Source organism: Micrasema longulum, unplaced genomic scaffold (assembly GCF_059751315.1).
Source record: "Micrasema longulum isolate JH-2025_06_02 unplaced genomic scaffold, ASM5975131v1 h1tg000597l, whole genome shotgun sequence".
In the NCBI taxonomy this organism is placed as follows: Eukaryota; Metazoa; Arthropoda; class Insecta; order Trichoptera; family Brachycentridae; genus Micrasema; species Micrasema longulum.
Window position 1 is genome coordinate 641060 of NW_028277793.1, and position 26813 is coordinate 667872.

Consider the following 26813-nt stretch of genomic DNA (forward strand, 5'->3'; position numbering starts at 1 on the left):
TGTTTTTACTTTTAGTAGGTATGATAGTAGATATAGGTAGATATCTAATTAAAATCAGTATTGCATAGAACCCCTTCTGTAAAGTGCGCTTGAGGTATCGTATTATATTAAGGAGATGGTGCTTTATAAGTTTTCCATTAAAATAATAAATTATTAATTTTCCATAAATTAACGGAGCACAGCAGCAGGCGCCTCTAGCGGTAAAGCTATAAACATTAGGACAGTACCTAAAACTTGAGATGCTCGTAAATTTTAACCAAATTACAATAATACGCTATTTAAAACTTTATGCAATACGTTATTAGAGTCTTTTTTCTTCGCATTACACGAGTTGGATGCTCTTATCTCTATGAGTCTCGTAGAACAATACGACAACGTTATGATCCTTTATGCGCGTGCGCAGAAATTCGAACATTTGTAATACGACTGGACTCAAAACAAAGAGTAGTATCCAGATTTAGGCGTATATAACGAATACTATCAAGCGAAGATCAGAAAACATTGGTATGGAAAATAAGCATGCATATAGTAGGTATGTATGTATACTGAAAATATTATTTAAATTTGTAAGTCGCGTTTTCGGCGATTATTTAAGGAATATTTGTAGACTATTTTTTTTTTAATATTTGTAATTTAAAAAAATAAAATTCACACTATTATTTTCAAATATTCAAGGGATGCGCCGCATCCACAGTATGTATAGACGGAAAGCGCCTGCTGTGTCGGAACCTTTTCGGCTTTTTAAAATTATTCTTCATATTTTTGTACCGTACGTCCAAAGACGACAGATAAAACTAGTCACTTTTTTGGATTTCTGGATTGTCCTAGCTTCCATTAGAAACAATTTTTCAAAAAAACAAAACCATAGAGACACGCTAATGGTTAATAAAGAAATAGTGTTTGAAAAAACGTTGCTCTAGTGCCATAATCCAGGGAGAAAATTCGGAAATACGTTTACATGAATAAAAGTAAAACCACATTTCGAAACCATTCTAGAGAATATATTGATTCAATACATACCTACAGATGATTCTACGAATACTTTTTTTTTAAAAACAGAAAACTTTTCAATTAAAGCCTAATTGTATTTGACAAATTTATGAGGAATGAGGAACTTCAGCCCTACGGGAAATTGAATACAAATGTTTTCTTGCGCGCGGTAAAAGTTAGAGCATAAAGTACGCAAAAATTTCTTCAAAATGTACGAAAAAATAATATTATATATTTTAATAAAATGCACTACTTTGAACTACGTCACTGGTTCATATAAACCCACCAATGGTATGAGAGCGTTGAAGGATGTCTTGTAGAGTGGGCCGATGATGAATGAAGTTTTTTTATTTTTTTAGACATCAAAGTGAAAGGGGTCTAAAAAGTTACATTTTGGATCACATTAAACATAAACATTATTTAAAAAATATTCTAAACTACTTTTGGCCCTCAACCGAGGTTTGAAGTTTATAACTGTCGGAATATTTTTTTTTTATTATCTATATTAATAAAATTATTTTTGTTAGTAAAGATATAACTTAATCACATGGCAAATTCGAACACGTTTTAAAACTACCAAAATGCAAAAAGTTTATACTCTGCAGAAAAGATTCCGTTGAGCGCCTGGCTAATATTGACGAAAACAATGGCTCATTAATACAATGCTACCTATTTATTACAAATCAAAGCGCAACTCACGCACTTAATGCACATTATAAAATTTAATTGGAATGATTTTCTTACTTCGCAAAAAACGACTTTTTCGAAAACTTCAATCTCTAGTTGAGGTCCAAAAAAGTATCAATTTTTTTAAAAATATTTTTTGCATTCCGAGTAATCCAAAAGGCAGCTTTTGAGACCTCTTTCATTTCAAAATTCAGAAAAAAAAATAGCGGCCCACCCTAATATCCGATTTACTTACCGTAAATGTACCAATCGGGGGACTCACAGAGAAGAACCTCTGACGTCACACGCGGAGTTATTTTAGAAATACAAAACTTTAAAAAATCTATGAACAAATATTTTTTTTTTTTAACACTGAACTTCCTCACTTTACTGTGAATACTGTTAATTCATGTCATATAATTTATTATTTCTGTGCATTGAATTCATAATACAAAATAATTAAATATATCTTCGTATGTATAAAATATACTAGGTATAGTAAATGTATGATATTATATTAATCAACTAGCTCGTTAGGGGCATGACTTGTTGATTCTCGTCACTATTGTAAATCAAAATCTAAGCAAATGTAGTAGATTAGGTACCTAGTACCTAGTACCTACACCTATCTAAATATCTACCTACAATATTCTCTAGCTACATTACAATACACTATTTGCTACTTTATTACTTCATGTCACCCGCAAAAACATAAATAGCATAATAACGAATAACTATCCGAATAATGATTCATCATCATCATAATGATCATTCCCTTTCCGCACCTAGTGGTGCATAGGGCACTGCATTGGTATGCCAACCGCAGCGTATCTTGATAATTTTGTTACATAAAGGTAAGATGTCGTACGGTTCAGGGGCCAGTCCAGGAACTATGAAATAGTCCAGTGTAAAAACACAATTTTAATTAATATTTCATGTCAACCTTGTCGGGAATCGATCCCGAGACTTGTTGTATGGTGGTAGCAAGCGCTTCATTCATTATCACTAAATAAATTCAAAGTAAATTTTTGAACACGGGGAAAAACAGCATTCATTTTTTCATTAATATTACTGTATTATTTTTTTGTTTTTCTTTTTTTCAATATTTTTTTTATTCTCATGTATATTTGAAATTATATAACTTCAAATTCTAAATAACTATAGCAATGTAAGTCACTCTCCAAGCACAAGAACTCACAGATATTACCAATATTATTAATATTACTACAGTAATATTATTTTATTTTATTTATTTATTTGGGAAAAATATAAAACATAAACATGAATATACAATATTTATGACATACTCATATAATTATACAAGCGAATTATCAACGCCTATAAGTAATCTTTTATTTTGAGTATAGAAAAGATGAAAAATATCTGCGTGACCGGAGAGAACGGTATTGCAAAAATCACATGTTCCATAGAAAAAAAACATTCTTTCTTTTTCATTTTACTACTCAAATGCCGTTCATATAAGTTTTACTCAAATGTTAATTTACTAAGTTAACTTTTTAACCTCACTATGAAATTATCTCCAATGAGGCTATGCATATGTAAGGTTTTGTTATTTAAAACACTCAGCATTTAAAAATATTGAAACAATCGTAATTTTATTTTGTTCTATTGTAAAATCACAGCTTATGCATCTGCAGTTTGGAGTTCCGCTTTTTACTACAACTCATATGATCTTGAATGAGTAAAAAGAAAGTTTTTAAGATACAGTCAATTTTAATTAGGTCTACCTGTGTCAGAAATAAATTATAAATCCCTGGTGACTGCTTTAAATTTACCATTACTGTCAAACAGGAGGACAATAAATGACCTCTTGTTTATTTATAAATTACTAAATAATAAAATAGATTGCCCTGAACTGTTAACTTTAATAAACTTTCGTATTCCACATAGACCAACGAGACTTAATTTTTTTGTTTTACAGTCATCATCGTGGTACTAATTATTCATTTAATTCACCAATTATTCGCATGCAGCGGCTTGCAAATCGATACAGTGATGATTTAGATTTATTTTATACCATGCCGCTGATGATCAAGTCCTGTGTTTTGAAAAAAAAAACAATTAAAAATTCTAATAATAATTCGTTTTTTACTTTCGTTTTAACTCTTTACTCTTGTGTATACTTATTTTTTAAATGTATTATTGTATTCTTTTTTCCATGTTTTTGATCTTTTTTAATATTATGCTATTTTTTGGTGTATTTTTTTCACTGGTTTAGTTGTAAATATGTAAAAGATTCATGGAACCATAAATAAATAAATAAATTAAAAAATATACACAACCGTCGATACATTTCGTCCACCGTCTCTAAATAGTAGATTCTTTATAAATTGATTACAAGAATTTCTTAGAGATACTGTTTTTTTTGGGAAACATTGCGTTTTCATTTGTTCTTTTATGTTTATTTTTTGTTTCTTACATTAAAATATTAATACTTTGTATTTTTTGTTATAGTCCGGCTTCTTTTGAATGAGTTTTCTGTGGTTTTCTCTTCATTAAGCAAATGGAGAGAAGTTCCTATAAAAGACCACAGCTGAAATTTTCTTACAACACATTAGATTTAGATAGCCAGAAAACACAATCCACTTTAAAAATATAAACATTGTACATTATGAGCAAGGTTAATAATACTGCAAGTCCCGCTTAAAAAATGTAATCTGAGAAAAAAAAAAACAATTAATATAAAAAAAGAATTTAAAAAAAAATTAAAACCAATGCGAAACAATATTTTTTTGCGATAATTCAATCCAACTTTTTTTATATTCGAAACGCTGGCGCTGGAGCCGCCTGTCGCAATTTAAATTATATCGCATGTTTTGAGTCATGGCACGCCGTGCATTTAAAAATAATTCTAACAGTACATGATTTTTTTTGGCAGTTATTTAATACAATCTCTGTTGTCAGTCATTTTAAATCAGAGACAAACTTCGAGCTAGACGCACGTCGATTTAAATTGTAATTTTTTGACAAATGTAAGGCGGAATATGGGACTGTATAAGTACATAAAATACCTTGCGTTAGCGACCGGCTAGTTTGTGTCTTAAAACAACGTTACAAAAGGTTTTTTTTTTCGATTTTGGAAATAATCAGCCAGTATTTTTTTTAATATTCTAAAAAGAGGAAAATATATTCATACCTACCATACACCATCTAATGTGTTAAGTATTATTTTTAATTAAAGTCTAATCTTATCAATAGTAGATGCGGTAAAATTCTCTCCTTGAGAATATAATATTATAATCAATCTCTATTTTATTAAATTACATATTTCTCACGCTTGCGCCTCGATAGAAATACAAATAGAAGTAGGTACCTGAACAGAATATTATTAGGGGGGGACTTTAAGGGAAACCACCAATAAAAATACGTTAAACGTACTTTTGATCATTATTATTATTATTGTTATACGTTAAACGAAAATTTGGAATATTTTAAGAATAAATAACTAATCAAATAACATAGATTTTCTTACGCAACCGTACGAAAACCCATAATGCCCCGTAGTGGGAGTATGGGGTACAGTTGCTGAGCGAAGCACCCAAAAAATGGATAAACTGATTGAATTTGGTCAGAAACGTCTCACTCGTCATTCATCCGCAACAGTTATATTCTGCTGTGGTTTTGGAGAACACGGGTTTGAAATAACCTACAGCGTCACGTGACGTTTCAATATGGTCAGCGGTATGTTGTACAGTTGTGCTACTTTTCTGAACCCTGCTGTTTTGCTTAAAACTGCATATGCGGCCTCTTTTACGTTTTCTTCAGACCAGTCACCTTTCGAAGATTTTTTTTATATATCCGTATCATATTAAATAAAACAAATAAAACAAATAGGCACAATAGCTTAATTAGTCAGTAATAATTCATAAGTGATAATTTGAAAAATGTGTGTGTGCGTGTGGCTGTCAATTCAATAAATATGGCGGCAATCTTTACTAAATAAAAGATTCGTAGAATAGTGGACTGTATACAATTTATTTTAAAGCACAGTGCGCTCCGTGACGACCGAAGACTTCGAGAAAAAACGAAATAGAGAGAGATTATAGCCCTTGTGCTATCTTTATATACTGTTCTATTGGTACACACCAGAGTAACAATACTCTGGTGTGGCACGCACCAAAATCAGTAAGAATTTAAATTAAGAACTATTAAACTAAAAACTTAACAATAATAATTATTTGTCCGTGCAACGTCCGATAACTTTTTTACGATGGTTTGAAATATGCATATTTTAGATTAGGTACCTGAAAACATGACGTTTTACGCCCTATGAAACAAACGGCACGTATTACGTTACCGCGCCATACTTTATCAAGCAATGTTTGTTAGAATCGTACTAGGCGAGAATGACGTTTGATGTCAAAGTAACGTGACGCTGACTGCGAGACGTTTTGTATGAAGGTACTCGTTTTTAAATCCTAAAATTACGAATATAAGCTTGTTTTTTATGCATTGATAATCGTAAAAATACGGTTGAAATATTCCATACATTGTTGACGTTATTCCCGATTTGAGAAAATACCTTTTTCTACATGGAGATAATACATATTTACATGATCATGAAATTTTCTTACAGAGGCAGACAGCAGCAAGCAACCGGACGGCGTTCTGCGGAGGTTCACAATCAGGGAAAAATGGTTTAGCAGCATAGTGCGCGAAGGTCAGCGCCACTATGGCCTGGGTCGTAGGGCGGATGATCAGGAGGGCCGCCCAGAGGCGCAGGAAGGCTGGCATGGGGCCGAAGGCGGCGTAGATGTAGGCGTAGTCTCCACCAGACCTCGTGATGGAGGTGCCAAGCTCGGCATAGCACAGGGCCCCCAGCGTGGACATCAGACCAGAGAGGCACCATATCATTAGAGAACTGCCTACAGACCTGAAAAAACACCCAAGGATTAAAATTTTGTTCTTATTTTTATTATTGAAATTTTTACTGCTTCTTTGACATGAGCAAGATAGTCCAATCGTTCGAAATTGATACCGTATTCTCGTGTTGTTCTTTTCTTAAAGTTTTTTGTTTGATGTAAGTACATTGGTTTGTACCGACGGGTCTAGTACCCCTCGATACGCATATCTACCCATCAAAAGTGTCAAAAAATTTATTCCACAGCAATTTTTCCTTTTTTTACATTTTAATCGTTCTGAGGTTGGCTTTTTTTTCTAAAAAGCCTATTAAAAATATGAGAGAGAAACAAGTAAATTTTGAAGACGGCTTAAATTCTAAAAAGTCAGTTTTGAAAACGAAAGCCTAGATGAACATATAATGTGGCTAGATTCTACTCTCTTAACATAAAGGAACATATGGACGTAAAAATGTTGCCAATATAAAAAATAATTTAGTTATTTTATTTTTTCATCTGTTATCGAGACGTTACGGAACCGGCTAGTATAATCTCTCGGTAGATAAATACAGACGATCGTTAAGCGTTCCGTCTTGGTAATTGTCAAAAGTATTTTTGATTGAATTGGGATATTTCGAAGTTTATAATCGCTTTGAGGTGGCCACTTTTTTTAGAGAAGCCTGTTTAAAATGTAAATGAGAACTATTTTATTTTAATTAAGTAAGGAAAGCGGACTGAATTTTCGGGGTCATTCATTGGTAGGATTCGATCATATGATGTCGAGATGAAAAGTCGGTACAACATAGCGAGTGTAGATAAAGATAATACAGAATTTAAGCATACCGTCTCGGAATGTACCGATGAAGATAGCCTTTATAATCGCGGCCCCGGAAACCTTTTCCTTTCCAGCGTTGATATGTATTGGGACAAGCGAGGCAAGTTTGCTTTGGCTTTAGCAAAATCCATTAGAACCGTATCTACCGCCAAATGATTTGTATAGAAAAGCAATTTAAGCGAATAATTGAATCTGGGTGCGGCTGGAACCAACATGTTTATTGCCTACATTGTCGTAATACTCGTACTTCAGGTCAAATAATCTATCTACAATTACAATATCTACACAAATTTGATTCATGTACAGTACGAACAAAAAAAAAAGGTAACGATCATGTTTATCTAATGTATATCTACACTAACTCGCACGCATGTGTGGGAACACGTTCAGTTTTTAATCACTTAACAGTATTTTTTTCATTTAATACAAACATATAATAATATATAATAATAAATCGGGTGTGTTTCTGTGGCTAGTGTCTCTGACTCACATACCAAAGGTCTGTGGTTCGAATCCTACTCTACCCCAACTTGATTCACATTTTCTAATAGTGAGTTATTTACAACTCGTTGAAAATGGCCCTCAAAATTAACTATTTTGGTAAATCATAAGAACGCAAATATTTTATTTTTTTTAATAAAAAAAATAATAATAATAATACGAGTACACACATTGGTTGCAATTGATTCTGCTAGTAGGTATATGTATACTGTCTACCAAATAAATAAGTCGATTAGTTGATTAATCCTGTAATGTTGGGTTTGTCCTGCAATGAGGAACTTTAGCCGTATGGAAAATTGGATACAAAAAATGTTTTCTTGCGCGCGGTAAAAATTAGAGCATTAAATTGTACGGCAAAATTTCTTGAAAATGTACGAAAAAAATAATAAAAACGCACCACTTTGAATGACGTCACTGGTTCATATGAGCCATCCAATGATATGTCACCGTAAACGAACCAATCGGAAGAACTGTCAGAGAACAACATCTGACGTCACACGCGGAGTTATTTAAAAAATCATATCGCTGATAATGCGATATATAAAAAAAAGCTTAGTTTAATATTCTATTAACAAATGTAAAAAGACAAATAAGATACTGAACTTCCTCATTGTTAACACTACAGTTTTGATTTTGAAATTATTTTTGTATATATTTATATTATATATTAGTTAAGGTATAACGGGGTGTTCAAATTTTATTTTAGTTGTGAAGATAGCTGTAGCTATCTAAAAAAAATATATCTATATATCTTCATAGAATCCACACAGCTATTCCGGTGGATATATTAAAAAATGAAATGCTAATTTGAAAGTCTTTAATAAAAAACATTCTTTTTTTATTTCTGACAAAATCAACAACGCTATAAACAACACAGATTAAACAATAAATTGAATTAAAATGAAAACAATACATCTTTGTTTTAAACCCTCTTTTATAAAAATTTAGTGTTCGTTTTCAAAAATACATAATTGTGTTTTATTATAAAATATTAAACAATAATTATCCCGATAAACTATGGACTAATAGTTTGTCATCGGGTGCTCAGACGTCAGTGTTAATAAAAAAATGATTAAAGAGTACAGACTCATGTAGTATTTTGTCTTTGTAAAGGTAGGAGGTGCGGAGTGAGGGGGGAACGATCTCTAGTGGACTATATGGAGAACTATTTTTTGATTATTTCCATAATTTGGTTGTTATTATTTATCGCTTTTTTAATTTCTAAGTTTTCTAATTTTATTGTTTTATTGTCAACATGTAGAACCTTTAACTTTTTCAGACTTTTTTAAATTATGATTATTTTCTGTCAGATGGTTTGCAAATCATTTTTTTTTAAAATATTTATGCATCTTGTTATTTTACTTTAATATTTTAGTTTCTCAACAATGTTTGTGTTTGTCAAAATTTTTGTAGACAAGGACTGGATTCAACCCCCTAGAGAGCTGTTAATAATAACATATTACAACGGAGATGAAGAACATTTTAGAGAAGGAAATATAGAATCTAGGCATCTGCAGAGCTTATGACTTGTCATTGGCTGGTTGAAGCCCTATTAGAACATTTTTTTTTTATTTATGACCAAATTAAATCAGCGCAAAAAGCAACATCAATAAAATTGATCTGGTCTAAAAACCTTCCAAGATGACCTGATCAAAAGGTCGCCTCTGGTCTAAGAAGAAGTTTAAAAATTGAAAAATATTTCTGGGCTTTGCCTAGTATGTGGGTGATATAATTTAGATGAATAATTCAGATGAATCTCACTAGCGAAAATAAAGGTTTCAGCTCTTTAACTTCACAAACGTCAACAGATCAAAGAACTGAAAGAATATAGATGTTTAAATACAGGCAGAATGATGAATGTTACACAGTTTGTAAAGTGGCCACTTAAACCAACCATTGAGAGGTAATAAGCCCTGTAGGTGCCTAGATTTCTATATTCCCTTCTCTAAAATGTTCTTTATCTCTGTTGTAATCTGTTAATAATCAAAGTTTATTTAGTTTTTTCAATGTAAATTGAATCGCAATCGTTTTGCTTCGAATATGAATTTTATAGTAAATTTGATACAAGATATGAAATTAGAAACTACAATGAATGTCATTCTTGGAAATCGTAGTACAGGATTATACTTTCGTACCTACATTAGTTTGTCCATGTCTGGGGTCTGGGTGGATGAAAAATACAGTTCTGTGCGAGAAACAGGACCATAATCCCGGACGAGCGTTTTTGATGTAAAAATCCTGAATAAGTAATAGAGTGAAGAAAAGTTCGCCTAGTCGTGTAGTGATTGACGCATTCGCCCACCATACCCGGGTTCGATTCCTGGGAAGGTTCGACATGAAATATTGATTTAAAAGGTGGTCTTACCAGCAATATTGTATCATTCCTGAACTGGCACCTGTAGCGCAAGACTAGATATTCACGTATACGCTGCATTTGCTGTACCAACTCAGTACCCTATGCACCACAGGATGCGGATAGGGACATTATGATGACCTTAGTGACCTAAGATTTGCGTTGCGTTAAAAAATTACACGGTAAATGAAATAAAAAAATTAAATTCGGTCGACGCCGAATATTTTTGAATAGTTGTCTTTTCACTGCAATATTTCATTGCCCCTGATAAGCTATTTTATTTTTTTATTTTTATTTATTAAGGAAAAACAACAGTTGTTATGCAAGAACACAAAATATAAAAAATATTACATAAAATATCCAGTTGAAGTTTTTCACAAATGAGAAAACATGTTACACAGTAAAGAGAAAAATAATATATTATATAAGACATGAGAAAGAAAAAAAAGAGCTCGTAAGAAGGTTGAGGGATGAAGAAATAGAGTGGAGGAGTGGAGAAGAGTTGGTTGGACCACCAATTGAGTACCTTATGAACCTTTCGGTGCAGATAAGGTATAAAGATGATTATTATCTATGAGACTTATGCAAGCGAATAAAACTAGTTTTGCTGGTCTGTTGTAAGAATGACAATTTAACCTTTCATATACAGGGTGATCGTTAAACCCGTCACATCCGAAACCACGATGATCAGTATGAGCAAGAAGACATATTGGCACATTTAAATGAATTTTTAGAACGAATAAAATTTACAAAAATAAAATGCTAAAAAAACAATATTTAAAAAAAATATATATATTTAAAAAAATTTCTTCGTTCTAAATATTTTTTTAAATATGCTAATATGTCTTCTTGCCCATACTGATCATCATGGTTTCGGATGTGACGGGGTTTAAAGAACACCTGTATGTAATTTGAATACTATATACATATATAAATTATTTGAATATCAAACTGAATTTGGCCATAGAAGTTAACTCCCCCTTTAAATTTGTGCGGCTTGGAGTATACAGACGATGCAGTTCTTTATAAAAAGTCTGTTGGTTATTTTCAGGAAATTGTTGACACACTGCAGGAAAACTCAACTCGTCTGGATCTTAATATTAATACAAATCGACTCCGATTATGTGCAACAAATCCTGTACTGAGCCTGATTAGCCTCTCTATAATAATGGACAGTGGATCGAGAAAGTTGACAGCTTTAAAAACTTGGGAGTTCACATAACTGAGAATTTTTTTTTACATTTTACATTTTTTTTTTTGCACCACAGCAGGCCAGGAGGCCTAATTACAGTGGTGAATTACATCACAGAGCACCCAGGCTTAAGAAAAATCACATTTTAATTTTTGTGTTCTCACCGGGAATCGAACCCGGAACCTTCCGTGCGTGAATCAAGCGTCTTGACCACTACACCACGGAAGCCGCCTCAGGAGAACCTAAATCCAAGTTGCCTCTTCTTTAATCCTGCGGGCTCACGCCGTCCTGGAAGGCCGTCTATGACGATCTTTCGACTGTATTCGGCGAAACTAAGAGGCGCTGGATTGAGGTGGGAGTGCCGATAGAATCTCCTGGAGGCAACTAATGATGTCCACATGTTCCCCTTAGGAGCGGATATGGAAAAGAAGAAGAAAATATGTAATTTGACAAATTCAAAGTGAAAAAGGCAATGAAAGCATTGGAGTAAAATTCAATGTAAATCGTGGTTCATGAAATTTTAATTAATTAGTATGAGCGAAACCAATGCGAAGACCCTCGGTCCGGATTTCCGGTATTCGGAAACAGTGCATTAACTGTGAATATAAGGTAAGAATAAGAAAATAAACGCAATGGCGAAATGTCCAGCATTGAAATTAAAATTGACAAGTACTTACTTTGTGCGTATAAAGGAACATTCCTGTATACTAAACTTCGGATCTGAATCAGATAACCACCTGTGAGCCGGGATATCACGTGTAACAGCGAGCATGCGTACTAATTTGCATGGAGCACTTATAAAATTATTCACGAATCCAAGAAAAACGTTTATTTTACACAGTTGATTTAAACATAAAATATAATAAATGTTAAATAACTTACTCAGTACACACAAATACGCCGGTTGGAGAAATAAATATTCCCGAACCTATAATTGTCCCGATTATAATTCCTACCCCGTTAAAGAGGGTTATTTTACGTTTCAGTACCACTTTCTCCTCACCCCCCGGTTGCTTCTCATCCCCCATGGTGACAGTTTATTTACACTACTAACTAGAGACACTCGAAGCCGGCACGATAATTCAGTCCCTTTACCGATAAAGTACTGGGCCAATTTAACCCTTAGACTGCTAAACAACGATATATCGTTGTTGTTAATCCCTATCATAAAGTTCTAACTAGACTGATGCTGACGTCATAATCCCCAAAGGGGTAAATGCATTCGGGAACTGCTTGTTGCACTTAACCGTCAGTGGTATAAAACATTTTCAAAACATAAAAATTACTTATTCGACGGGTTATTATTCAGTTTCGTACTTATTTCAGCCCTACGGAAAATTTAATACAAAAAATGTTTTCTTACGCGCGGTAAAAATTCGAACATTAAATTGTACAGCAAAGTTTCTTGAAAATTAATAAAAAATAATTTAAAATATTTTAATAAAAACGAACTACTTTGAACGACGTCACTTGTTCATATGAATCATCCAAGATATATCTTACTTAAATTTTGTTTAGCATGCATTGATGGAGGTGGTTGGTTTGATAATAAGGGCACTTTGCCCCGCAATCAACAAAAAAACCATCATAATACTGTCGTTTCAATAATAACTATTAAAACAATGCGCCTTGAGATTGCTGTGTGAGATAATTTTTGTTTGTTTTTATTTTCGATTAAGAAAGGGTTTACAACCGCTGTACGAGAATGTGTTGCGGGCGGCACGAGTTGTCTATCTTGCTCACTCCACTGGGCTTGAATTAGATATTTATGAAATAAAAGATTTTTCTTGGAATTGCTATTAATTTTTAAAACAGTAGTGTGTTTGGAAAACAACGTATTCGATAAAATATTTTTAAAATGTATTAATAATAGAATTTCTGATTAGATTCTTGAAAAACTGCGTAGCAGCGTAAGGGTTAAATCTGAACTTTGAGACAGTCTAAGTGGAATCTGTCAGGAATCATTTTACAAGTTTAAATTAAGTTCCTTCGTGCTAACAACCTGTCTGGAGCAAAACTGAGCGGTGTTTGAGCATTTGAGTTGAGCGTTCCTCGCCATGTGTCTGCGCAAACCTTTACAAATCGTGGGGGAATACGCATGAGCAGAAACGCAACAAAAATCGACTAACTTAAAGCGACAGCCACCTCGTAACATAGCGGTACAGAAAAAGACAAAAATACGCTAGTATAGTCGAATACTTTCTGTGCCGTAGTATGAATCACCGTTGCCAGAACGAGACGCGAGTAATTCAGACACCTTCTCGTTGGAAATGAGGTGACCGAATTATGAACGAGGAATCCCTTACGAATTTCGGGGTCGGGTGTATTGTGGAAATGAGATGAAGGTATTTGTGGGATTCCATTCGATTTCGGCTGATTGAGTGGACAATGTGGACACACGGGAAAGTTTTTCCCGCCTTAGTAAATATAATGCGGAATTGCATCATGTTCGCCAATATTTCTCAGATTCGTATATTGGTACAGTTCGAGACTGTGTAAAAAGAACTGAATGTAAGAATTAGCAAGTACAGAGGTAATTTTATAAAGCCGCACTAACTCTTGACTCGTTTCAATCAAGAACTATAGTGCTTTCCTTAAGCAAATAGCTACCCAAAATGGATAAGATATTTTTTAATACCTACTAGAATGTATAATATTGTAAGATCACAGCTAGAGTATGCATCTGCAGTTTGGAGTTCTGTTTATTACTGCAACTCATATGATCTTGAACGAGTACAGAGTAAGTTTTAAAGATACATTTGTCAGAAATAAATTATAAATCCCTGATGACTGCTTTAAATTTACCATTACTGTCAAGCAGGAGAAAAATAAACGACCTCTTGTTCATTTATAAATTACTAAATAATAAAATAGATTGCCCTGAACTATTAACTTTATTAAACTTTCGTATTCCACATAGACCAACAAGACTTAATTTTTTTGTTTTACAGTCATCATCATGGTCTAATTATTCATTGAATTCACCAATTATTCGCATGCAGCGACTTGCAAATCAATACAGTGATGATTTAGATTTATTTTATACCATGCCGCTGATGATCAAGTCCTGTGTTTGGAAAAAAAAAATAACATTTAAAAATTAAATCAAATAATAATTCGTTTTTCACTTTTGTTTTAACTCTTTTCTCTTGTATGTATAATTATTTTTTAAATTTATTATTGTTTGATATTAATATTTATATAACCCATGAAGTAAACTTTTTCACTTTCCTTTTAAAGCACTTTCCTTCTTTTTCTTCTCTTCCTCTTTTTAAAAACTGCTATTTTCTTTTATTTGCCTTTCTTTTATAAAGGTAAATATTTATATTTGTTACAGATGTAATATTTCTTTTTTATATATAAATACTGTTTACCATTGTATACTTTTCTCGATGATTTTGTTCTTTTTTTAATATTATACTATTTTTTTTTTAAAGTTTTATTGTAATTATGTAAAAGGTTCCATAACCGTAAATAGATAAATTACCTTTTTTTGTAGATGTCGGGCGGCTAAAAATACATTTATGTGTGCGAAATAGAACCAAAACCCTAGACGAGAGTTTCTGATTTGATGGCTACTCTCAGATATAAATCCTGAAAAGGGAAATTGAGTGAAGAAAAGTCCGACTCTCAGTGGAATGGTTTCCGCGTTCGTCTACCATACTTATGATCCCGGGTTCGATTTCTGGGAAGGACGACATAAAATATTTGTACACAGCAGTATTTTACTCTCCCTTAACTGGCACCTAAAGCGTAAGACAGATTATCGAGACACGCTGCACTATGTATGTATGCCTAGACTTCCACATTTCCTTCTCTAAAACGTCCTCCCCCCTTTTCTTTGAGTTTTCAATTATTTTTTATTTAATTTATTATGGCTTTTAATATTAGCCAGAGACATACAATATTTACACATGTTAAATGGGAGCAAAAAAATAGAATACAGAAAACAAGGCGGAAAAATCAGATAAACTTAAACAACTTTAAAATACTTAGATCTTAAAATTAAAATAACAAAAATTGGGAATAAAACGAAAATCACAAAAATAATATACATTTTTAAGAAAAAACCCCAAAACCTTGATAATACATATTTTACAACAAAAAAATATTATAATGGAAACTTATTCGACATAGGTATACTATAATACTATAATAGAAATAAAGATAATTAATAAGAACTTATTTATATTTACATATTAAGAGGTTACAAATATAATATTTAGAATAAATCTTATAACATTATGTAGCTATTAATTAAAATATACAATTTTAAAAGAAATTACAGATTTTAATACTTATGTAATCACCCAAAATAAAAAATTGGAATTTTTCAAATTAAGAAAGAAAGAAATAAGGAATCAATTAAAAAATATCTATAAAAATCAATCTAAAACGAAATTAAAATAAATAATCAACACAAAATATTCAAGTCTTTTTGAAAAAAAAATAAATATCATATACAGGTACAATTGGAATAAAATACAACTACGGAAAATTAAAGGTAAGACAAAATTTAAATAACAATTACTGCATTAAGACAAGATCTGGTATATTTTAGTAATTGTTTAAATATAAAAAGACTCGCACAAAAAAAGTCCAGAACTCGCATGCAAGCCATAGTTTGCGCTGTGCTGATCAAGGAACAGCACATTATTATTTCACAACCGCGGGATTGGAACATTGAATGCCACTTGTTCCAGTAACGATGGTACTTCGATGAAGCATTATTTTTAGAGCATGAATATATTAAATAATATTTATCTAATGAGGTGTTTTACACGATGGTATAGTTATTCTAATTTTGTGTGAAAATTCACCATTGCCAATCTGTGAATAGGAAAAAGGCTATTTCGGTAAAAGGGTAACCCGATATGTCCGCCAGCTAGTGAGAAGTGAGACTGAAACCATAGTACATACTACTACTTTAGCTTTAGAGTCCTTACATACACATGCTTAACCTACAGAAAGCTTGATTTAACATTAACTTTGAAAGTGTGCAATCATATTTTAAGGAGAATAGGAGATCTGAAGATCTGAGATCTGATATATGCTTGTTTGTAAACGGAAACACGATTACGGCAAGTTATTACCCCTATGAAACTCTGTGGGCTTAAATTTAAATAAATGTTATTAAATATTTGTAAATAACCACTTACCGACTTTTCTATGTCTACCGGCTTTAAGACGTATCCGTCTCTTCGTCAGAACACCAATTAAACCAACATGCAGACCAACATGCAAAACCCACTATACACCTTCACCATAGTTGTTGCACAAAAATATAAAACCAACACGACATGCATTTTAATAAACACATGCACTGATTACGACAAACACGCACAGATTAAATTATGAAAATACTCTGTTGTTTGAGAAATAATTTAATCAGTGCATTTTTTTAATTTTTTATTTGGGAAACATACAGTACAGTTACAAAGTTTAATATTTTACACAGTTAGACTTAACTCTAATGGACCAGTGAAGTTTCCATATTTTAAAGCAATTATATGTAAGGTTAATTATGAAAGTATAAAAAAGAGAAGGAAAAAAAACATAAATGAAAGTTGTTTAAAAATTAAAATTTAAGTAAAAAAAAAGATATTTTAATAATCTATTATTAAAAACTATCATTAAAAAAAAACAAAAATATTTTTTTTTAATATGTATCGTATTTGATAATAGCGCTGATGCGCTATGATTTTTAAAGTTTTGTATTTTTGAAATTACTATGCGTGTGCCGTCTCAAGTTCTCTTCCCCTTCTTCTCGATGAGTTCTGCTGATTGGTCAGTTGAATTACCGTAAACCGGAAATCTGTCACAACTCTCTTATCATTTTTTGATTTGGATAAACTGGTGACGTCATGCAAAGTAGTTCGTTTTTATTAAAATATTTTTAATAATTTCTTTTATACATTTTCAGGAAACTTCGCCGTACAATTTAATGCTCCAATTTTTACCGCGCGTAAAAATACGTTTGTTATATCCGATTTCCCGTAGGGCTGAACTTCCTCATTAATCACTCTTTAGAGGGTAGAGAAGATTCGGAATTTAATCCCCGATGAACTAGCTATCAGACGTTTTCGTTTAAAAAAACATATAATTCTCTAATATTTTTAGGTACCTCATTTTTAACTATTTCATATTATCGTCTGAAAATCTAATTCGTCATCATCATAATTTCCTTATTTGCACCAAGTGGTGCATATGGCACTGAGTTAATACTCCAATTGCAGCGTATATGTATACTTATTAGTACATAGAAGGAATAATATCTTAGTCTTACGCTACAAGTGCCAGTCAGTGAAACATTACAGTGTGAAACAACTTTCAAAACAACTATTTTGCCTAAATTTGTTGCGATAAAGAAGAAAAATATTTTTGAGAAGGAAATATAGAAGTCTAGACATTTACAGGACTTATGACCTGTTATTGGCTGGTTTAAGTGGCCACTTTACACAATTTAGATCTTCTCCCTAGGGAAAAAATCCAGCCTGTCTACAAACATTTGAACAGACTCAAAACAATAAATTATTTTACGTTTACCCTTTTAGGTATTAAGCCCGGGATTTCAAGCATGGTAGGCGAACGCGCCAGCCAAAACAGGACGAGATTTCCTTTTTCAGGATTTTTACCTGAGAGTAACCAACGAGTCGAAAACACTGATCCAGGATCCGTACGCCAAAAACAGGTTGTCACTGTTCTGGTACAATGCCAGAGCTCCTATATGGATGCAAATCCTTACACCTTACGAAAGTTAAAAACACTAGACTTCTTATTTTTTTAGAGTAGGTAAGTCTTATTTCTTGAGGGGAATATTAAGTTCGATGTGGTTAGATTTTATAACAAATTAATGTTGAAGTCTGAGAAAGGACGCAACAGCCTAAAACGTGTCTTGAAAGTGTAGCGGTGGACCTGGCTTGGACACCTTGATGTAGGCTTCAGCGGTCCTTGAAGACAGTTTTATACATAGTAAGTGTTCAAATACTGTAAGTAGAAGAGGACGTATTTAACCCCTGAGCCCCGATTACAATGATAAGTTAATGGAGATATCTTCAATTACATATCTATAAAGTAAAGTAAAATTGAATTTTCGGTCCACCAGTATAATACCGGGCAGAGTCAAAATATTCACGTACCTGGCTCCCGCACGACAAGGTATGGTCCAAACGTCTAAACCCTAAGCCCTAGACTCCAAGGTGTCTGCTGTACCTTGCATGTAGTGAGTACAGCTGACTACCGGAGTCCTATAGAACATAAAAAAATGACAATATGAATTTATAAATTTAATTCTTGAGGAGCAACGTGGAAGATTAAATTTTGTTCTGTTTTTGTTTTACTGCAGATATTTTTTACTATACGTAAATGTTTATTATTATGTTCTGTATTAATTTCATTGTATTATATTCTTAACTTCCTATGTTATTTCAGCTTAATGTACATATTTTTACTTCATCATCATTCCCTTTCCGCACCTAATAGTGCATAGGGAATTGCATTAGTACACCAATTGCAGCGTATCTTGATTACGCTGTTAAATAAATATTTCATATCAACCATGTCGGGAATCGAACCCGAGATCTCAAGCATGGTAGGCAAACGCGCTGACCACGAGGCCGACATTATTATTACTTATTACTATATTATAACATTTTTCATGTGAACAAAATGAGTTTGTTGTCACTCCTACAAAACAAAGTACAAAAGAAGTATGATTTAAAAAATATTTTTAAAAAGACCTGTTTTTTTTTGTGATTTTTTTATTTAAAACATGTTATATTATTACAAATGTTACCGAAGAAGATACTTCAAATTTAAATACTAATATTCATATTTTCGTTAAACAAATAAATTATTATTATTTATAGGTAATTGAAGATAACTATGTTACCTTCGCTTTGAAGAATATTATATGTTTTAGTTAATATTTGTGTAAACAATTGAAAAATGGAAACTCTCAAAATGCCTAGATTTCCCATTTCCTACTCACTAAAGTTCTTCATTTCAAAATCCATCAGGAAAAATATGCATTTGAAGATGTACTTAAAAAACATAATTGTATTTATGGTAAACGGCAAGTGAGCAAAGTGGTATGGTATTTAAACATAAATAAACACGAGTAGTTTATTGTCTAGAAAATGATGTCTCGTATCTCTCGCACGCGGGACTCGGGGACCAACGCACTAACGCAGTCGCCACGCGCGCCGCGCCGCGCGGGAGGCGTCCCGAAATAAAACCATTTTCACAATTCTCGGATTCTTAAGTCAATATGGAATCATTAGCATACGCGTGGTGAAATCATGATAAATTAACAATTCGCAACAGCCGCATGCACTTGCTATTTAAACATTTTAGTATTTCATTAATATTGTCTAATTACCATGGCGATTCATTTCACGAAATTAACAAGTCTTATTTTTTTTCATTATTCGCTTTCCGCACCTATTGATGCATAGAGCACTGCATTGGTACACCAATTACAGCGTACATTGATATTTTTTGTAACATAAAGGTAAGATGATCGGTCTTACGCGTCAGGTACCGTTCGTACTATTTACCGACGTAAATAGTATGTCAACAACAAAGTAAGTCAACATCAACCCTAATGATGGACTCTGTAATGCGACCTGAAACAAATGTAAATAGTACGAATCACACATGGAATAAAAACCCAGAAAAACTTATTGTGCGCCTGAAAAAAGTTTTACAATTTTTATACTTCTTATACCAGTTAGTTTAATCAACAATGTTTTGAGTATGTCTAAATGTTTGTAGACAGCCTAGTAGGTGAAATGGTTCAGCCGGATGAATCTCATCCACATGAAAGGTTTCAGCTCTTTTACTTCACAAAAGTCAACAGATTTAAGACTTGAGAAAATTGGATGTCCAGGGACTTCAAAATTTTCTAGTGTAAAAAAACCCTTTTAAATAAATATTTCATATCAACCGTGTCGGGAATCGAACCCGAGACCTCTTGCATGGTACGCATACGCGCTGACCATTACACCACGAGGCCAAAACTAAATTTAGATGAGAGAAAATATTTTTTTGAATATGGGCGAAATTTTGAAGAAAAAAAAATCCAAATTCCCCTCGAGTTATCGTGCCCTTTGTCTTTTACGTTTTTTGCCGACGCGACGTTTCGAATCACATTGTAGCGCCCATTATCGAGGCTAATTTAAATGTTAAACTTTTCGAAGTGCAAAAACTGTAAAATCTATAAAATGGAAAGAATCGCGTAACTTATGTCATTGTTATTTATTTATATATACGCCCAATGGGCATTTTTATGAACACATTTATATATAGAAAATTATTATTAAAAAAGTAGAAAGACTCAATGGTTTATAGTAAACTTTGTGGGAGTGGAAGCGGGGGAGAGGTGTTTATAATTGAATTTGATTCAGTGATCGTTTGAAAGAAGACAACTTGTTATCAAATAAATGCCAACAATGGCAGACCTAAGAATTCTAGGCATAGGGGAATGAAAACCATAGTTAGTTCTATGGTTATCGGTATGAAAGAGTAAGTTTTGTCTGAGGTTTCTAGGTGGGATATTTAATATTATTGAGCTCAGTAGTTCAGGCACATCAAAGAGTGAGTTGAGAATTTTAGGACTATAAGGTCGGATTTATTTCGACGGTCTTGAAGAGAAGATATATTTAAGGTAGTTTCTAACTCATTATACGTATATAGGTCTCTGGATAAGCCCAACCTCTAGCCTATCTTTCTCAAAAATCGATGTTGAACTGATTCAATATTTTTGATGTGAACATCTTATATGGGGACAGAAAACAGAGGAATACTCTAGGTGAGGGTGAAATAGGGAACAGAAGAGAGTTTTAAGGATATTGATATTTTTGAAGTCAGCTGTGCTTCTGTTAATAAATTCAAGAAGTTTTAAGGAATTATTGATAACATGTTCAATATGAATTGTAAAAGAAAGTTTAGTGTCAAGTATAATACCTAAATCTCGTATACTAGACGTAGATGATAATATTTCATCGTTCAGTGAGTAGTCGTATATGATTGGATTATCAAGACGAAATATAAATATAATAATTATCAATACTTAAAAAAATATTTGTAATTTTTAGCAGAAATTAGACATTTTGGGGCAATAGCACTTCGCATGAGATCCAAATTAATTTTGCGTGTTAATGATTTGAAATAAGCAGTCGTCTGCACTGCTCTAGTCACGTTATGATGTCGCGGCACGTGGTGTCCGCTCCGTCACGTGGTGTCCGTCTCCGCCTCGCGAGTTCGGCGCCACGACGCCAGGCGACGCTGTCCGGCGCTGCAACAAGTCGCCGCTGGCCGTCGCGGTGCATCTTCCGCCGCCGCCGGTGCCATTTCCCCTCCGCCGCCCTTCTCCGCTGCAGGTGAGCTGTTTCTGCACATTGTTTTCATTGTCTAAGGTTAAGATTAGCTGACCACGCGAACGCAGCTTGCGGACAAAGGACGAGATATTCTCCGCGTCGATTTTACCGATAGTGTATTATTTTTCGAAAATATTCAACAAACACGCAGGTGAGCTAATCGGTTTTGATGTTTTCGGATTATTGCTCATTTTGGATTTTTATAAATTTAAATGATTTATTGATTTATCACGGTAAGATCTCGCCTTCTCGCGAACAGTTATTACATAATTTGAAAAGCTCGTCCTTTATTCGAAAACACGAATAACAAGAACGTTTACGAGAAGGGAAGCCATATTGTAATTACGTCAGAATTATCCATTTTTATCAATGCCATGTAGTTTACCGTGTACCTAGAGAATAAGCGTGTCATGTTATGGAGTGTATCTTTGTTATGGTCTCTTCTATTTTTAATGGCGCGTTTTTTTGTATTAGGACATCCCCTACTGTGAATTCGGAGCGCTCATTACAACCGCAGCCGGCTCGAGCCTCTCCGTCAGATGTTCCTCATCCTCGCTGCCGACAACAGCACTGTTAAGTCCACACTCTTCGGATCTTCGCAGCCGTACGATGTTACACGCGCTACTCGCTGATAAATCTACCTAGCCAACTCTAACATGGACGACAGTTATTCTAAAACCGTCGGAGGTAAATGTTTGCGGCCGGTGAGAAATAGGCGCTACTCCAGGTTTGTCAGCATCTTCTCCAGAATGATCGTAACTAACAAACTAACAATGGTGGCGAAAACAGGTAACGTACCTACATAATAATAACTAACATTAATTTATTTTTCTTCATGTTTTGTTCCGTACACTTGCCATGTGACTATAGTAACCCACGCTGTTTTTATAATAGTACGCATTTAATAGTGTGACTATGTAGTTATGTTGATTTATTTATTTTACAGAAAGTCAATTGCGGTCGGCCAACGTCCAGCGAAGCGCTTGTTCACGCCTGAAATAAAGCGATACCTGAAAGAATGGCTGATACGTCACAGGGAAAACCCTTACCCGAACAGGGAAGATAAGAAAATCTTAGCCGTGGACACTGGACTTACATACATACAGGTGTGTATGGACAGTTTAATCTATTGTGTATTATTACGAGTATAACCTAGACTCAGATTTAGTTAGCAATCACTTTGGAAAATTAGGATAAAATGAAATAAATTTTGACTTATCTTTTTTTAAACAAAATTATTAAATATTATACAACAATACAACAATTATCTGGTATCGATTTTTGTGCATTAAGAAATGTTTGTAGTTCTTATTTATTTTATAATTGACATGATCTGTCAAACTAAATTATTATACCTATTTTTCTGTGTATGTGGGCACCAGGGACGAAGGAGCATATGAAGCAAGTGAGGCTGAGCCTCACTAAGAAATCATTGCTATTCACCAGTACCTAATATGTATTTAAATTCGCATTATATCAAAACATTATGAAGATAAAAACCTAGCAACCGATGTAAAAATCCTTAAAGATGCCTACTAACATGGTCCGTACTGTATTATTTACTATAGGTACCTACTCAACATTTACGCATATTATAATTATCGTTAAAATCTGAGCTTCACTAGAAATTTGGTATCAAAGACGCCACTGGTGGGCACCGCCAAGGAGACTCAAGTCCTCAGATGCCGTGCGCAATATGTGGTGGGCAAACTGTTGTTATACCTACACGTATAATATTAAAGGTTTATTTAGTTTCGTCAATCATTTTGGCGAAATGATCGTTTCCAATCAATTTAATCCCAGTCAGTGAAGAATTCCATTCCCTCTTTTATCAATTCAAAAACGTACCTGTTATGTACTATCCAGAAGTACATGTTGCGTTCTTCTGGATTATCTTATTTTAGCACAAAGACGCTAAGGCTAACAGTTTGCATAGAGCTACTTCGGGTAGATTTTCTCGTTTGTCAACAAGCAATTTTTCCGTGTATGTGGGCACCGCCAAGCTGTTGTACCTACATGTAAATTTATTTTAGAAATTTAAAAAATCTGAATAGATGCGTATAACAACTGTGTTATAATATACCTTATCCATCATAATACAATAATAAAATGTGCACTTACAGTATCCAATAAAGAAAACATCACGGTTTATTGGCTAGATTTAATTTATAAATTTTCTTTTTTTTTATATTTTAAGTCTATGTATCATGTTTCTAAAATATTTTAATGTACCTAAATGACAATCGGGCCTATGAATCAATATCTGCTCTTTTAATTTTTAATTAATACGCTGCAGGTTCAAACCTAATATGAATACTTATATCTGCACTAAATAAAAAAAAGCATATTTTTATACCACTGATTTTTTATCTTATTTTTATTTTATTTTTAAAAAATCAGTGTTTTTATATATTTTTTTCCAGATCTGCAACTGGTTCGCAAATTGGCGACGAAAATTAAAAAACGCCGGAAACGAGCGACACAGAAAAACGTGGGGGCACTTGATTAAAACGTACAACAACCACGCTCAAGGAAATGTGGAGCAGTTTAGCATCTGCTCTGACGACAGTATTTGGGGGGAGCAAGATCCCGTCTGCCCAGGCACCAGAGCCGCCTCACCGGGAGACCACTGTTACAGTACGGCCCATAACCGCCCTGCACCGGACTTCCAGAAACTCGGCTCCTTCACCAAGCTGGAGATCACCGAAACGGACAATCTTTACAACGCTCAGTGTTACCAAGTCAGCTCCACCACCGAGGAATGCAAAAACGACGCGTCAAATGGACCCCCCAACGCCAAGTACAAGAAACACATCATGGAGAAGTACTTAAAGGGAATAAGAATGGATTCCCAGCCGCTGTCGGTACAGGAAGAATGCTCTAAGCAGGACAGCGCCCCGTGTCAGCCGGTGCTCCTCAACAAGTGGCGGGAGAGCGCCGCCAACTTCCAGCCCTGCGAGAGTAACTACGTGGCGTGGGTCGCGGGGGCCCGCAGGGACAAGCCGCGTCGGCGGGCGCCCGTGAAGAACCCCTTCTTCTCGAGACCAGAAGACTGCCGCGGCCATGGCCGGGAGGAAGTGGAAGCGGCTGTCACTCTCACGAGACTCGCCGGTCTCCACCGATCTTAAAACTGCTCAATTAAGATAATATTTATTACGACTGATAAATGTGATACAAATTTTCGATTATAAGAAAGTACATCTAGTACGAAGTGGGACGTAATGTAGAAATGCGTGGAATACATAGTATAGTGGAAAAACAGCTTAGCGTAGGATTTGAGTGACTTTATTTTATAAGTAGATATAATATTATCATTGTGATTTCGTTTTCAAAATTAAACACTGACAAGTTCCATTACAATTAAACTTTTATTATTATTTCTATATTTTACCAAATAAAAATGAATTATTCAAACACGAAAATGATTTTATTTCATTTTGGTACCCGCAGTTATAAATCGACGTGAAAGAAATATTTGTTTTTAAATAAGTTGATGCAATCGATAAAAAAAGTTCCAAAAAAGATATTTAAAACTTTAGGGAAAAGAGATTCAAAAATCGTATGTACAATAGACAAATGTTTTTTTTTGGGATTCCTAAAACTCCGTCACCAACAAAAAATAGAAAACAATTGAAAGTAAACGACATACTGTTATATAGGTGACTATTATCTTTTATATTTCAAAAATTCAAAATAATCCTATTTTCTTTTTTCCGTGTCCGGGCGGAAAAAGAATACAGTTCTCTGTGTGAAACAGAAACAGAATCCCGGACGAGTGTTTTCAACTCGATGACTAACGTTACCGTACTTTCAGTAAGCAGGTCAAAATAAAATATTCATTCAAAAAGCATTTTTTAAAGTTTTTTTCTTAAACTGACAACTAACAAATAAGACTGGTCACCTTACCTTCATGAGACAGATGATTGAGAAATGCAGTGCCCTATGCACCATCGGTGCGGATATAGAAATGATGTTGAATTTTAACAGTTTTTATAATTTAGCGTCATCCTGCGTTTTCTTTATTTCGAATTTTCTTCCAGTGAGAATTCTCAAATCGGCCTCGTAAGATTTCGTAAATATTTTTCTTGTTTTCGTGTACAATAATCGATATTCACCTACCTAAAGTGAGCCCATTAGGTTCTTAGTAAAGTGACCTTTATCAATATCAATTCATATATTCATCAAACTTACCATTCTACCTACCTAAAGTAAGCCCATTAGGTACTTAGTAAAGTTTTTGTCACATGATGATGCTCAGTCTTACGCTGCATGTGTCAGTCCAGGGGCTGTGAAATATTCAAGTCTAAAAACACATATGTAAAATAAGTATTTCGTGTCAACCATGTCGGGAATCGAACCCGAGACCTCTTACATGGCGGAAAAACGCACTGACCACAACCACACGCACAACCACGAGACTAACATTGGGTGTAGACGGTGTACAATGTTTAAACTAGCTAATAGCAGGCCATAACCACTACGAATCTCTAGACATATTGCTTTTATCGAATAAATAGCGTGTATCGATTGCCGGTCTTACAACTATCGCCATGCAAAGAAACAACGATCCTAGTCTATGGCGACAAAGCATCGTTTTCTGTTTTAAATTTTTATATAAATTCATTTTTCCACTAAGGTTTTTCTCGGGAGGGCGATTCTTTTTTCGGCATGAAAAGAAGATTGTGACACTTATCAGCTCTCAGACAAGCCCCATGCAAATCACGTCAATCGGTCGCTCCGTTGCGACGTAAAATAATTCATTTTTCCACTGAGGGAGTGTTGTCTTTTTGCGGAATGAAATGTAGCCTATGATATTTCTCAGCTCTCAGGTTGATTGTTTGCTTCGTTGCGACGTGAAGGAAAGACAAACAGACAAACACACTTTTCCATTTATGGTGTTAGTATGGATACGTACATACATACGCAATATTATAAAAATAATTAAATCCCGTCTAGCGAAATCTCCAGTGTTTTCTCAACTTGAAACATGGACACTGAGGAATAAAAAAAGAAAGAAAGTTCAAAGTCATAAAAACAT

At 33.8% G+C, this 26813-nt stretch overlaps 2 protein-coding genes across 3 annotated transcripts in view; one reads left to right on the forward strand and one right to left on the reverse strand.

Annotated features, from left to right (window-relative positions):
- JhI-21 (Juvenile hormone Inducible-21) overlaps nucleotides 1-12509 on the reverse strand; it is a 32421-nt gene extending 19912 nt beyond the window's left edge. The window contains exons 1-2 of the mRNA XM_088228653.1: nucleotides 12279-12509; nucleotides 6252-6550 (exon numbers count right to left, since the gene is read on the reverse strand). Coding sequence (XP_088084779.1) covers nucleotides 6252-6550; nucleotides 12279-12424 — 445 coding nt within the window. The 5' untranslated portion in view covers nucleotides 12425-12509. The remainder of the gene's footprint in view (nucleotides 1-6251; nucleotides 6551-12278) is intronic.
- Nucleotides 12510-21594: 9085 nt separating this feature from the next.
- LOC148280270 (uncharacterized) lies at nucleotides 21595-25197 on the forward strand. Of its 2 annotated transcripts, none has more exons than XM_088228585.1 (4): nucleotides 21595-21778; nucleotides 22250-22502; nucleotides 22722-22881; nucleotides 24199-25197. In XM_088228585.1, the coding sequence occupies exons 2-4, from the start codon at nucleotides 22432-22434 to the stop codon at nucleotides 24901-24903; spliced, it is 936 nt and encodes a 311-aa protein (XP_088084711.1). In that variant the 5' UTR covers nucleotides 21595-21778; nucleotides 22250-22431; the 3' UTR covers nucleotides 24904-25197. The 2 variants fall into 2 exon arrangements, with proteins under 2 accessions (XP_088084711.1, XP_088084713.1); XM_088228587.1 differs by lacking the exon at nucleotides 21595-21778 and adding an exon at nucleotides 21793-21926.
- The last annotated feature ends 1616 nt before the right edge of the window (nucleotides 25198-26813 follow it).